Source organism: Homarus americanus, unplaced genomic scaffold (assembly GCF_018991925.1).
Source record: "Homarus americanus isolate GMGI-L3 unplaced genomic scaffold, GMGI_Hamer_2.0 scaffold19117, whole genome shotgun sequence".
NCBI lineage: Eukaryota > Metazoa > Arthropoda > Malacostraca > Decapoda > Nephropidae > Homarus > Homarus americanus.
The window spans coordinates 5,640,381-5,655,862 of NW_024754704.1; the positions used below are offsets into that span (position 1 = coordinate 5,640,381).

Below are 15,482 nucleotides of genomic sequence, written 5' to 3' on the forward strand. Positions count from 1 at the left end.
GGGTGACCTGACATTGTATCAGGTCATTAATATGAGGCCACTAATACCCCACCCTACCTCCACCTGACAGTGTGTCAGGTCAAGTCAGTTACATGAGACCCACTAATCCCCCACAGCTCCAAGGGAGTTGAAAATACCAGTCTTTGCTGTAACACACAGCTTCATTCATGACCATATCATATAGATTTTTAGTTTCGACTCTTGGAAAACTCCCCAGCACACAGAAACATTCTGAGGATTTGGGCTAGTATTTGTCTGTGCAAGATACATAGTTTAAACACTCGGAAAGTATTTCCAGTAACCGCAAATAATTCCGGAGATGGGGGATTTTTCCGGGTTTGAGAAAACCGCCTGGTTAGCCGGAAATTTCTCATCCCCAGAAGTGCTCTGCACCAATTGTTCCGACTAACGAGGATATCAATGTATTATTATAGTAATATACTGTATTATGAAATAGATTAAGATGAATGAATTATAGGAATAACATATGAATTATGTTAAGATACAAAACTAAGTTTGGGTGCAAATGTGAGGGGAGGCGGAGGAGGAAGGGAGGGAGGACACCTTACAATCTCCTGCTCAGCACCCTGTGATCCCTTTATAACTACAATATACAATTTCACCATAATCCCCATACTATTTTAGTTCATTTGGTGCTGGGTTACTAAAACATTATTGAAAAATAATTAATTTTTCCCCCAAAATCCAACACTCAATCCAAGATGAGCTATTGTAGTCTCTTGTTTACAGTACAGGGTGGTATCAGCTGACCCAAAGCCCCCCTTTTTGTCAAATTAACCTAAATAAGCAAAAGATCACGAAATTACTGCTATACTGCTACCCATGGCTTTGTGTGTAAGTGATAACTGTGTACACGAGACTTGGGTAAAATGAGACCCCATTGTACATGAATTTATATGAGCTTTTAGATAGAAAATCCACATCATTAATGGGAACAGATAAAAAAGACAAAAAACTTTCATTTACCTTTAATTCCGTGATGAGCTTCAAGTTAGTTGCAGTGATGTCGGTGTAATATTTTTTCATCTCTTCAAAAGTTTTCTCATGGTTGGATATGATTGTAGCCAGAAAATTATTCTTTTTTTCTTCTTGTGCAATCAGCTCTGTTTTACGTTTTAGATCAAGCTGATTCTGTAAAGTTTTTATTCTTTTGACAGACTTAGCTTCCATTGCTGCTGCCTCTTTCTCAAACTCCTCACGCAGTGAGTCTAGAGACTTGCTATGAGCCTGAAAAAAAATATAAACTAATAAATAATCATACAAACTCCAATATGATAATTTCTTAAACCCTGAAATGCTTTAGCAAGTGAACAACCAATAAGTTCCGGTACAATGGCAGATCATGCTAATGTCTAGAAGTAATGAAATATTATGTGGCAGGATAACTTTATCGACCTTGACTATATCTTTACTTCAAGCCTGTGGCAAACAATCGTCTCACTACATGAATCTGTATTACGATCCAAATTCAAAAGTGGTTATATGAACCAGTAAGAAATTACCGGTACGGTAGGTAAGGAATTTCAATTGACAGAAGCACTCTTATCATAATTCAGCCATAAAACAGGGGCATGTCATTAACCAAGCAGACAACACTTCCTATTCATTACTTTATCCACTGATCATTTTCTGTTACAGTATAAGTGTTGGACATTCAGTTTGTGCTTTAACAGGTGTTTTAATTGTGCTCCCTAAGCCATTCATGGTATCGGCAAGCATTTCCTTGGGGCAGTCATGAAGCCCTCAAATCTTCACTGTTGTCAAACTAAGTTTATTCAAAAGTTCAGGTGTAAACTATACACCCACCTTTCGTTTCACGCGGGGGTTACGTTCTTGAAAATCACCACTTAATTAAAAAATGCGTAAATTAAACATAATTTTCCCATAAGAATACAGTGGTCCCTTGGTTAACGAACACAATTCGTTCCACAGAGTCATTCGTTAACCGAAAATTTTGTTAATCGAATCCATTATTTCAATGGGATATTGGGTAATTGGTTCCAACTCACAGAAACGTACATGCAAAGTAAAGCCAAAAAATGCATAAAGTCAGAAACACTCCTAAAAATATTACCCCGCTTTACACGGTTTCACCTTCCGCGATTTCTCATTTACGCGGTACCTTGCCAGAACCGGACTTTCACTTTCCGCGGTGCATCTACTCATATACGCGTGAAGTATAATTTTTTTTTTTTATTTAGCTCATAAAATTCATACAAATTACCCGGCCAGAATATAATTTTCATTGCTGGAATTCTTACAATATGATGATCATTTTGAATATAAACATCATGGATTTTGCATTAGACATACAAATTTTAGATCTAATGTAATAATTTGGTTTACACAAAGCAAGTATTTTATCTTTTGTGCATAATATATGAAATTTACATTCAAAATATTCCCTGACCTGCAAGGAATCCAGAAATGTCAATTATATTATCCTAACTTTAGTCTGAGTTATAATTTATTACTAAAAAAGTAAATTACTATTTTCTCCCAAAGCTTCTCTGGTAGGGAGGAAAGGTGGGGGGTGGGGGGGAGGGAGGGAGGGACCGACCCAGCTAGGGCTGAGTATTTTGATTGACAGATAGTGTCCTTGAAGAATATTTCTTTGTTTATTTAATGAAGATATATGTTTTAGCTCATAAAATTCATACAAATTACCCGGCCAGAATATAATTTACATTGCTGGAATTCTTACAATATGATGATCATTTTGAATATAAACATCATGGATTTTGCATTAGACATACAAATTTTAGATCTAATGTAATAATTTGGTTTACACAAAGCAAATATTTTATCTTTTGTGCAAAATATATGACGTTTACATTCAAAATATTCCCTGACCTGCAAGGAATCCAGAAATGTCAATTATATTATCCTAACTTTAGTCTGAGGTATTATTTATTACTAAAAGTTAAAATCTAGTTTTTTCACCCAACATTTCTCTGGTAGGGAGGGAAGGTGGGGGGTGGGGGGGAGGGTTGGGACCGACCGACCGACCATCTGGCGCGGTTGGAAGAGGGGGGAGGCAAGTTGGGGTACTTTGATTGACAGATAGTGTCGTGAAGAATATTTTTTTTTTATTAACTGAAGATATTTGTTTTAGCTCATAAAATTCATACAAATTACTGGACCAGAATATAATTTACATTGCTGGAATTCTTACAATATGATGATCATTTTGAATATAAACATCATGGATTTTGCATTAGACATACAAATTTTAGATCTAATGTAATAATTTGGTTTACACAAAGCAAGTATTTTATCTTTTGTGCAAAATATATGAAGTTTACATTCAAAATATTCCCTGACCTGCAAGGAATCCAGAAATGTCAATTATATTATCCTAACTTTAGTCTGAGGTATTATTTATTACTAAAGGGATTTGAGTCCATTATTTGAATGGACATTAACCTGGCGACTGTATTTCTCTTAAATATTAATTGTGTGAGCATACCATCATAAAATTTAGATGTTATTTTTACTACAACATAGGTATTGTGTCGGAAAAAGTGGAGTTTGGGGGTTGGGCCAGTCTCTATTGGAATTAATCCCATATGATCTGTTGTTCACTTTACGGGTTTTCACTTTCCGTGGTACCCTGTGGGTTCAATTGACAATTGACCGCATACGTAATCGGGGTACTACTGTATACAGCATATATAATAAAATTTCATTTGCTTTTCATTTAGTGTTTAATTTTCTTTGTTTAAAGGACTGTACAGGTAGTCATTTTCTGTTAAACTTATACAGCAAATATAACCATCAGTTTTCCGGCATTTTCGAAAGTCCGGCAATAACGACTTCCACAATAACGTTTTTGACAATAACAGTAAGTTACAATAGATACCCATTTTCGATAATAATGTGTGGATTCTTTTGAATAACGGAGATTTTGCGGGAAGGGTCCGTGCGCATCCCTGATAGCGTTTGTTTGCCACCATGTTGATGACGTAGTTGTTCTCTCCACCTCACTCGCACACACACCCCTTGGAATACAGCGCTGCGTCCAAGTGTAACATTTTCGCCTCTATAACCAGTGGCTGCTAGGGTCGGTGATCAACAATGGCTTCCGCATTTTTGCCTGTGGGGGTTAGGGGAGGTGGGGGAGGGAGTGATTTGCCGCCTGAACGCCCGGGAACTTATAAAGTGAATGAGAAAAAAGACCCCAAAGCTAAGAGACAAAGCCACAAGAAGAGTACCTACTTGGTTAAGGATAAAGAACAGATTGTTGAGCTCATTGAAAGTGGTGCACAGAACATTGATATTGTGAGGAAATTGAACTGTCCTGAGTCTACAGTGCGAAATATTAAGAGGAACTTAGAGGAGACAAAGAAGAGTATTGCGCTGGCTAAGAAATATTTCGGTAGTGATGAAAATGAGAGGCGAGCTATAAATGATAAAAGTGATAAAAACAGGTTGTTAGTGATAATAGAGCATTTTCTTGTGAAATGGTTAGCTTGTAGAATGAAAGAGAGTGCATAGCGACCCTCAGATACGGAACAATCATCACACCAAGCACCTCAAAAACTCTCCCAAGCTAAGTGTTATATTACTCAAACTCTTTATTTTGATGATAGAAAAACAATTCTTTTTATTTCAGCTAACAAAAAGTGATAGGAGGGTTTTCTAAGGGGAAAAATTGGGTGAAATTCTTGGGGCGGTGGCACCAATAAACCCTTTTTACATGTATTTTATGTCACAAAATAACGTTTTCGCTAATAACGGCTTTTTTCAGGAACCTATTAAACGTTATTGGCGAGAGAGCCTACTGTGTGTGTGTGTGTGTGTGTGTGTGTGTGTGTATATATATATACAGTCATGCGCCGGTTAATGTCTTAGATAAATTCATGGAAACATGATGTTAACCGAAATGGAAGTTGTCCGATCATCACATAAACTTTGTATTTATACTTACGTGTATGTGGAATACTATATACGTACATATACAATTTTACTCTTAAATCACTACTGTAATGTGAAACAGGTGATTAATTTTTATCTCTTGTGCAAAACACATGACGTTTATATTAAAATTATTAAGTGTTTTACAAGGATTCCAGCAACACTGGGCAGATAGGGGAGAGGGAGGGAGGGAGGGAGCAAGCGAGCGAGGGGGCGTAGGGGGAGGGGAGTGGTTTGACATTTGGCACAGGCCCAGGTCTAATGCATGAATATTTATCAGTTCTTAAGTGACTAAGCTTCTCTCTTATGAAAAGCCAGTGAAATGACCAGGGTGAATATAATTTACATTGCTGTGATTCTTGTAAGATACTGATTAATTTGAATATAAATATGCTGTAATTTGCACTAGACATAGTAACAATTTTAGTACCGTAACCAAATTAGTACATGTACACTCCAGCTTTACACTTAGGTCATTTATTTCTTTTGCGTTTCTTTTAGTATGGTGTGTGCATGTAAATGGATGAAAATATATGAAGAAATTGAAGTAAATCTACCCAAAAATACAGATGAAAAAATTTATATTATAAATGTACTACAGTACTGTACACTAATGTACAACAATTTTTATCTCTTCAGCAAAATATATGACATTTATATTCAAATTATTGGCTGTCTTGCAAGGATTCCAGCTAGGCAAATTATAATCTCCTAACTTTACTCTGAGATATTATATAAGATAAAAACTGTAAACCTAAATAAACCCCCGGCTGAGCAGATGCGGGAGGGAGGGAGGGAGGGAGGGAGCCAGCTAGGGGTGAGGGGGGGCTGAGGTGATATGTTTGACAGTGTGAGCCGAAGGTCTCTGTGTGTTTATTTAACAGTCCTACTAAGCTTCTCTCATTTTAAAATGCCAGTGAAATGACCTAGGAGAATATAATTAACATTGCTGGGATTCTTGTAAGATACTGATTTATTTGAATATAAACATGCAGTAATTCGCACTAGACATAACAATTTTAGTACCGTAATCAAATTAGTACATGTGCACTCCAGCTTTGCACTAAGGTCATATATTTCTTTTACGTTTCTTTTAGTATGGTGTGTGCATGTAAATGGATGAAAATAAATGAAGAAATTTATGTAAATCTACCCAAAAATGCAGTTGAACCTTTTTATAAAATGTACTACAGTATTGTATACTAATGTACAACATTTTTTATATCTTGAGCAAAATATATGATGCTTATATTTAAATTAATCTCTGTCTTGCAAGGATTTCAGCAACGCAAATTATATTATCCTAACTTTAGTCTGGGATATTATATAAAATACACATAAAGAAATCACCAATCTTTTGTCTCGGAACACAAGGAAGGAGCGGAGCATGGGAAGAGGGAGGGGGAAGGGGGTGGGAGGTGAGGTGACAGAGTGTCTGGTGTTTGTTATTTATTTGAGATAAGATTTGACAGTTGGCGCTGAAGGCCTGCATGTTTATTTATCATTACTTAAGAGTGACTAAGCTCTTCTCATAATTTGCCACCCAAACAAACTGGGTGAATATAACATACATTGCTGGGATTCTTGTAGGATAGTGATTCATTTGAATACCTGTATAAACAATCTATATTTGCAATAGACATAACAACTTAGTACCGTAATCATTTAGTACATGTACAATACAGGTTTGCACTTAGGTCCATTGTTAACCGAAGGACCACTGTAAACTTTTTATTTCGTAAGTAAGGAAATCAAATTAAAAGTAATGTACTGTACACTACAATAGAGAAAAAACAGAAACAGTAGCATAGGTGTTAACGCTCATAGGAGCGTTATTGGTTTGTTGCTGGAGAAATAAACCCTCAATGTTGACGCGTACCATATAATTCGGTCAAAACCTGTTAAAGAACATTTCTCATATAACAAATGCTGTTATCTCAGGACACATATTATGAAATACAATCAATATACAGTACATAGCCTGTTAACATCTTAAATATAACTCGCATGTTATAACTATTGAAACAGGAGACAATTGGTATAATATGATCAAATTGCAGTACACAAATATACTTATTAAAGTTATTTAGAGTTTCTTAGCAGATTCTAATACTTCACGATCACTCACGTTTTAGGGTCTAGTGGTCTGAACCAACGTGTTGTCTGTCCTGTAGAAATCAGTAGACTACCCTCGAGGGCAATCTCAGCCCGGAGGCGAGGGCCACATGTTTTCGTATTGAAACACCTCAGCAGATTGGTCAGCAAATTCGTTGTCAACACTATATCTCTCATCTCACACCCTCTCTCTCTCGCCTAGTTTATCTTATTATGGTTATCCCTCTCTTCTAGCTTATCTTACTGTGGCGGTAACAATAGGCATTTCTTATATCTATCAAAACATATTATGGATATATAGTTACTGTACTGGATCATTATATGCCTGGCAGCACAATCTATAAGAATACGCAATGCATACGTGACTCAAACATGACTGTGCCCGCTCTAGAGCCATTTAGGTTTGCTATATCCCATTATTTGAATTTTTTTTTTTTCAATTTCAATTGTTTATTCTTTGATAGAGGAAGCGGGATCCTAGTGCTGTCACTTGGTACCCCTGTACCATAACACCAGAAGCAACTAGCCAGTGTCACAAGTATATACAGTACAGTACAGTCATCCCTTGGTTATCGCGCCTAATTGGGACCCCACCGAGTGCATGATAACGAAAAACACGATAACAAAAGTACAGAACCTATGGGATTTATTCTAATTGGTTCCAGGCGCCCAAGACCCAACCCCAAGTTTCCCATTTTAGGATCATATAGACCCACTAAATATATATACAGTCATTCACCGGTTAACGTCCTAGATACGTTCTTGGAAACGTGATGTTAACCAAAATGGACGTTGTCCGATCATTACACAAACTTTGTATTTATACTTATGTGTATGTGGAATACTATATACATACATATACACTTTTACTCTTAAATCACTACTGTAATGTGATACAGGTGATTAATTTTTATCTCTTGTGCAAAATACATGACGTTTATATTAAAATTATTCACTGTTTTACAAGGATTCCAGCAACGTTGGGCAGTTGGGGGGAGAGGGAGGGAGGGAGGGAGCGAACGAGGGGGCTTGGGGGGAGGGGAGGTAGTACGTTTGACAATTGACACCGGCCCAAGGTCTAACACGTGTACCTGTATATTTATCAGTTCTTAAGTGACTAAGCTTCTCTTTTATAAAAAGCCAGTGACATGACCTGGGTGAATATAATTAACATTGTTGGGATTAATTTGAATATAAACATGCTATAATTTGCACTAGACATAACAATTTTAGTACTGTAATCAAATTAGTACATGTGCACTCCAGCTTTGCACTAAGGTCATTTATTTCTTTTCGTTTGTTTTAATATGGTGTGTGTATGTAAATGGATGAAAATAAATGAAGAAATTGATGTAAATCTACCCAAAAATACAGTTGAAAATTTTTATATTATATATGTACTCCAGTACTGTACACTAATGTACAAATTTTTTTATCTCTTGAGCAAAATATATGACGTTTATATTCATATTATTGGCTGTCTTGCAAGGATTCCAGCAATGCAAATTATGATCTCCTAACTTTAGTCTGAGATATTATATAAGATAAAAACTGTAAGCCTAAAGCCCTGGCTGGGAGGGACAGCCAGCCAGCGAGGTGAGGGAGGTGTTGAGGGGATATGTTTGACAGCTTGAGCCGAAGGTCTCTGTGTGTTTATTTAACAGTCCTACTAATCTTCTCTCATTTTAAAATGCCAGTGAAATGACCTAGGAGAATATAATTAACATTGCTGGGATTCTTGTAAGATACTGATTTATTTGAATATAAACATGCAGTAATTCGCACTAGACATAACAATTTTAGAACCGTAATCAAATTAGTACATGTGCACTCCAGCTTTGCACTAAGGTCATTTATTTCTTTTACGTGTGCATGTAAATGGATGAAAATAAATGAAGAAATTTATGAAAATCTACCCAAAAACACAGTTGAAAAAATTTATATTATAAATGTACTACAGTATTGCACACAGATGTACTACATTGTTTATATCTTTAGCAAAATATATGATGCTTATATTTAAAATAATCTCTGTCTTGCAAGGATTTCAGCAAAGCAAATTATATTATCCAAACTTTAGTCTGAGATATTATATAAAATAAACATAAAGAAATCACCAATCTTTTGTCTGGGAACACAAGGAGGGAAGTAGCATGTGGGAAGAGGGTACGGAGCAGGGGGGGGGGCAGGAGGCGAGGTGACAGATTGTCTGGCGTTGTTTGTATATTTATTTGAGATAAGTAATTTGCCACCCAAACGACCTGGGTGAATATAACTTACATTGGTGGGATTCTTGTAGGATTGTAATTTATTTGAATACCTGTATAAACAAGCTATATTTGCAATAGACATAACAATTTTAGTACCGTAATCACTTAGTACATGTACAATACAGGTTTGCACTTAGGTCCATTGTTACTGTACAATATTGACTAAATTCACTAGATAACGTACGCCTGGCCGCACAATCTATAAGAATACGCGATGCGTACGTGACTGTGCCCGCTCTAGGGCCATTTAGGTTTGCTACGTCCCATTATTAGAATGTGTTTTTTTTTTTTCAATTTAAATTTTAATTGTTTATTCCTTGATAGAGGAAGCGGGATCCTAGTGCTGTCAATTGGTACCCTGTACCATATATATATATATATATATATATATATATATATATATATATATATATATATATATATATATATATATATATATATATATATATATATATATATATATATATATATATATATATATATATATATATATATAGCAGTTTCATAACGCGTTTTTATGCTCTGGTACCTGCTTGAGCTGAACTTTCACTTAACACGTTTTTTTCCACATATACTGCAGTGAGTGTCCGGCTCGAACGCTATTTTTAGATTTGCCCCACCCGCCACCCTGCCTGACTGCCTGTTTTAGCTCATAAAATTCATACAAATTACCCGGCCAGAATATAATTTACATTGCTGGAATTCTTATAATTTGGTGATCATTTTGAATATAAACATCATATATTTTGCATTAGACATACAAATTTTAGATAAAATTTTTTCTCAGAGTAACTATGTTATCTTTTGTGCAAAATATATGACATTTATATTCAAAATATTCCTGGTCTTACAAGGAATCCAGCAATGTCAATTATATTATCCTAACTTTAGTTTGAGGTATTATTTATTAAAATTTAGTGGTTATCCCACACATCTCCTTGGGACGGTTGGTGGGGGGTGGGGGGGAGGGAGGGACCGACCGACCATCTGTTACCCCGTGAAGAATTATTTTTTTTTTTTATTAACTGAAGATATTTGTTTTAGCTCATAAAATTCATACAAATTACCCGGTCTGAATATAATTTACATTGCTGGAATTCTTATAATTTGATGATCATTTTGAATATAAACATCATATATTTTGCATTAGACATACAAATTTTAGATAAAAATTTTTCTCAAATTAACTATGTTATCTTTTGTGCAAAATATATGACATTTATATTCAAAATATTCCTGGTCTTACAAGGAATCCAGCAATGTCAATTATATTATCCTAACTTTAATCTGAGGTATTATTTAATACTAAATGTTAAAAACTCTGGAAGGGAGGATTGGTGGGGGGTGGGGTGGGAGGGTTGGGACTGACCGCGCGGTTGGAAGAGGGGGGGAGGCAAGGTGGGGTACTTTGATTGACAGATAGTGTCGTGAAGATTATTTATTTTTTTTATTAACTGAAGATATTTGTTTTAGCTCATAAAATTCATACAAATTACCCGGTCAGAATATAATTTACATTGCTGGAATTCTTATAATTTGGTGATCATTTTGAATATAAACATCATATATTTTACATTAAACATACAAATTTTAGATAAAAATTTTTCTCTAGGTAACTATGTTATCTTTTGTGCAAAATATATGACATTTATATTCAAAATATTCCTGGTCTTACAAGGAATCCAGCAATGTCAATTGTATTATCCTAACTTTAGTTTGAGGTATTATTTATTAAAATTTAGTGGCTTTCCCCCAAAAATTTCTCTGAGAGGGAAGAGCCGGCAGTGTAGTGTGAGAGGGGGAGGGAGTTGAGTCCATTATTTGAATGGACATTAACTTGGCGACTGTATTTCTCTATTTCTCTTAAGTATTAATTGTGTGCATGTACCATCATAAAATTAAGATGTTATTTTTACTACAACATAGGTATGTGCCTTCAAAAAGTGGAGTTTGGGGGTCGGGCCAGTTTCTATTGGAATTAATCCCATATGTTCTGTTGTTCACTTAGCGTGGTTTTCACTTAACATGGTACCCTGTGGGTTTTATTGACCACGTTAAGCTGGGTACTACTGTATATATATATATATATATATATATATATATATATATATATATATATATATATATATATATATATATATATATATATATATATATATATATATATATATATATATATATATATATATATATATAGTTATACCCACTTAATCAGTCAATGGCAGAGTCCAGCGATCATGAACAGCAGAAAATCAAGCAATGTCAGGACATAATCAATCAAAATACCCTTCATCCCCTCTTCCAACACACAGTCAGTCCCAGCCCTCCCCACCTCCACCAAGGAAAGAGTGGTTGAAAAAATAAATTTTAACATTTTGTATTAAATAATCCCTCAGATTAAAGTTAGGATAATATAATTGACATTGCTGGACTACCCAGATGAGACTAAAGAGCATTTTGTGTCATTTGCCAAACTAAAGTTAAGATAATATAATTGACATTGCTGGATTGCATGTAAGAACAAGAACATATTGAAAGTTCTCTGGCGGAGCGTTAAAAAGCATTAAGCAGTATATATATATATATATATATATATATATATATATATATATATATATATATATATATATATATATATATATATATATATATATATATCATTCATGATCAATTGAACCAGAGGAGGTCCGTGTGAAGCGAAGCGTGTAAATGGAATAACAGAACATATTGGATTAATGAAATTGAGACTGGGCGAGTCCCAAACTCCACTTTTCCGACACAATAGACACAATACCTATATTTGTAGTAAAAATAACATCTTAATTTTATGATGGTATGCACACACAATTAACATTTTAGAGAAATACAGTCGCCAGGCTAATGTCCATTCAAATAATGGACTCAACTCCTGTGCCCCCTCTTCCCACGCTTGGCTTCTCTCCCTCTCTGAGAAATGTTTGGGTGAAAACACTAGATTTTAAGGTATAGTAATAAATAATACCTCAGACTAAAGTTGGGATAATATAATTGACATTGCTGGATTCTTGTAAGACCAGGAATATTTTGAATATAAATGTCATATATTTTGCACAAAAGATAACATATTTACTCAGAGTAAACAAAATACTTACATTAGATCTAAAATTTGTATGTCTAATGCAAAATCTATGATGTTTATATTCAAAATGATCATCAAATTATAAGAATTCCAGCAATGTAAATTATATTCTTGCCGGGTAATTTGTATGAATTTTATGAGCTAAAACATATCTTCAGTAAATAAAAAAAATATGCTTCACCCAGATACTATCTGTCAATCAAAATACAGTCATGCGCCGGTTAACGTCCAACCGAACAACGTCGATCGCCATATCGTCGTGCCGCCCCAAAAAAAACCCGTGACTCCTGCTGACCACCACTCCCGACCCTAGCGGAAACACGATGATCTTTCCCATACCGGCCAGATATTTTGTGTTAAAGGAATATCCTTTCTTAGGCTTTAGTAAGCATTTGCCTCCAGGTGTAATGTCAACTTACATCTATTGAGGATAAAATCTTTCACCTACAAATTGACAATAACACATTTGCTGTAATCAGACATATCTAGTTGCCTCAACAATTGCAACCCCAGTTGCAATTGGGGTTGTAATTTTAAATTCTGTGTCATTACTTAGGAATAACGAAGAATGTGGTGCACTGCACTCTAAGAATAAGAGAAAACGGACTCAGGCGTCCTGGGCGAGAAAACAGACTCCTATGATGGGGGACACAAGCACTCCGCCACTTATGCTGACAGACTTATCCTACCTGACAAGTTTTACCAACCATTAGTTGTGTACGTTATCTAGTGAATTTAGTTAATATTGTACAGTACAAGTACTCTGCAATACAGTGGTCCCTCGGTTAACAATGGAACAAACCTGTACTGTACATGTACTAAATGATTAAGGTACTTAAATTGTTATGTCTATTGCAAATATGGATTGTTTATACAGGTATTCAAATATATCACTATCTTCCAAGAATCCCAGCAATGTAAGTTATATTCACCCAGGTCATTTGGGTGGCAAATTATAAAGATCTTAGTCACTCTTAAGTAATGTAAATAAACACGTATGGCCTTCAGCGCCAACTGTCAAATCTTATCTCAAATAAATAAACAAACACAAGACACTCTGTCACCTCCACCCCCAATGCTCATTGGCTACCTCCTTCCTTGTGTTCAAGACAAAAGATTGGTGATAACTGAAGGTTCCAAGTGTTCCCTGAAGACAGTGATGGGAAACACCGGGTAACACTGAAGTCCATTTATTAACAGATAGGAGAAATACAAGTGGTGACTAGCGTGTGCCTTGCACTAGGCACGGAGTCAGACTGAGACTGCCTTGTCATATGGCAGCCTCGGGGCAATGTTGCCACATAACACGTGCAATGTTGCCACGTAATTATATGCATAAATGCTACCGACAATAGCTTATATACAAGGTTGCTACTCGGCACAGTAGCTTAGATACATAACCTACATCTCCCTCCCCCCCTCACTCTCATAGTCTTTGTCTTGAGCGGACTTCTTAGTCTAGTCTCCAGCGTCGAGGTGCACTGTGGGACGGATCCTCGTGAGGTGTAGGGGACTCATCCTCGGTCAGGGGCCAGCAGCAGAGGGTGGGACTGGCGGGCGGGTTCCTCCACCAGGCGCGGCTCTCCATCCTGACCTTGTAGTCCCGCGACCGGCCGCCCATCACTATGCCCACCTTGTCCCAACGTTTCGTCACGGGTCCTGGGCGAACAAGGGCACCAATCTCCAGCGGCTGAAGAGGCGGGCAGTCGTCAACCTTGGCGTCCTGGAGCGCGGTGGCGTGGCGGTTGCAGCTCCCGGCTCTGGTCTGCCACTCCCCGCGAAGGCCTTGGTGTGTGCAGGGCAAAAGCGGAGAGGTGACCCTCCACAGGATCTGGGCAGGGGCCGTCACCAGCTGTGGGTGGGAGTGTCTGGCCAACTCAGGGAGTCCTTTGTCAAATGCCTCAGTCTATATTTGCCTGGAAGAACACCTTGAGGATATGGTGCTTGACTGTCTTGACCGCAGCCTCAGCATGGCTGTTTGACTGTGTGGGTAGTGGGGTGTTGACGATGTGGCGGACTCTGGCAGCTCGGAATCCTTCAAAGTCCCGGCTGGTGAACTGGCCCCACCGTCTGTCACTTGAACGCACAGGACGCCAGGTCTGAAGGAACCGGAAGTGGCGAATGGGCGGTGGCGCGGACGTGGGTGTCCTAACCACAGATTACCACCACAGGCCAGCTATGAAAGGTGGAGTCGGCGACAGCTGGAAAGGTTTCCCAGCTGTGCTGAAGAAATTAGCCCGACATGGAATCGAAGGGCTGTTGGGTTACATTAAATACGCACAAGAGGGCTCCTGCTGTTGAAGCAGCCGTGACTTAGGTGGAGGCTGGTGAGGGAGTGGACCGTGTTCTGGAGGCAGCTCTTGTGCGGCAGTGCCAGAAGCGCGCCATTTCGTTGACTCGCACCCTGCTGTAGCGGTCCGCGAGCAGCGGGATCTGCTCGGGAAAGTCTCCTGGGCACCACGCCTAACTCATGCAGTGCTCCCGACAACAAGGGTGTGGCGGTGGTGAACGGCCGGCATCCATCCGCGGCGACCTGTGGCGTAGGTGATCTCCGGCGAAAAAGCCCTGGCGTCCGGCATCTAGGAACGGCAAATCGCATTATGATACAACAGCGGCGAGGTGGTCCCAGGTCTCATTTAGCAGTGAAGGCCCATTTTCGCGGAAGTGCTTCAGCAATCTTGCCGTAGTATCTGCGCCCGATTGTCATTATCACCTCGATGTCACCCGACACATCACCGTAATGTGGCGGCGACACCGGATGGTGGAGGAAGGGGGTAGCCCCTGAAATGTGTTCCACCCACTCCTGATGTGACTCGCTGCTGCTTGGGGCTCGTGGGCCATCCTGAAGGGAGCCTGCGTGCAGAACCACCCCAAAGGAAGTGCGCTGCTTTCCTCCTGCATCTCGGAGCTTGGGCTTGGGTTGGTGGCAGCACTTGTAAGTAGTGTCCGCCAAAGTGACCACAGGCTGGCTTGGCCTCAGTGCAGGGCACCGTCACCATGTTGAACCAGTGATGGCCCTTCTGGTCCCATCCATGACACAG

The 15,482-nt window shown here is 38.0% G+C and overlaps 1 protein-coding gene across 3 annotated transcripts in view; it reads right to left on the reverse strand.

Moving 5' to 3' along the window:
• The window catches only part of LOC121855926 (dynein regulatory complex subunit 4-like), a 296,945-nt gene that overhangs the window by 176,741 nt on the left and 104,722 nt on the right, over positions 1–15,482 (reverse strand). For all 3 annotated transcript variants that reach the window (XM_042351134.1, XM_042351133.1, XM_042351135.1), the window contains exon 6: positions 988–1,248. In XM_042351134.1, coding sequence (XP_042207068.1) covers positions 988–1,248 — 261 coding nt within the window. The remainder of the gene's footprint in view (positions 1–987; positions 1,249–15,482) is intronic.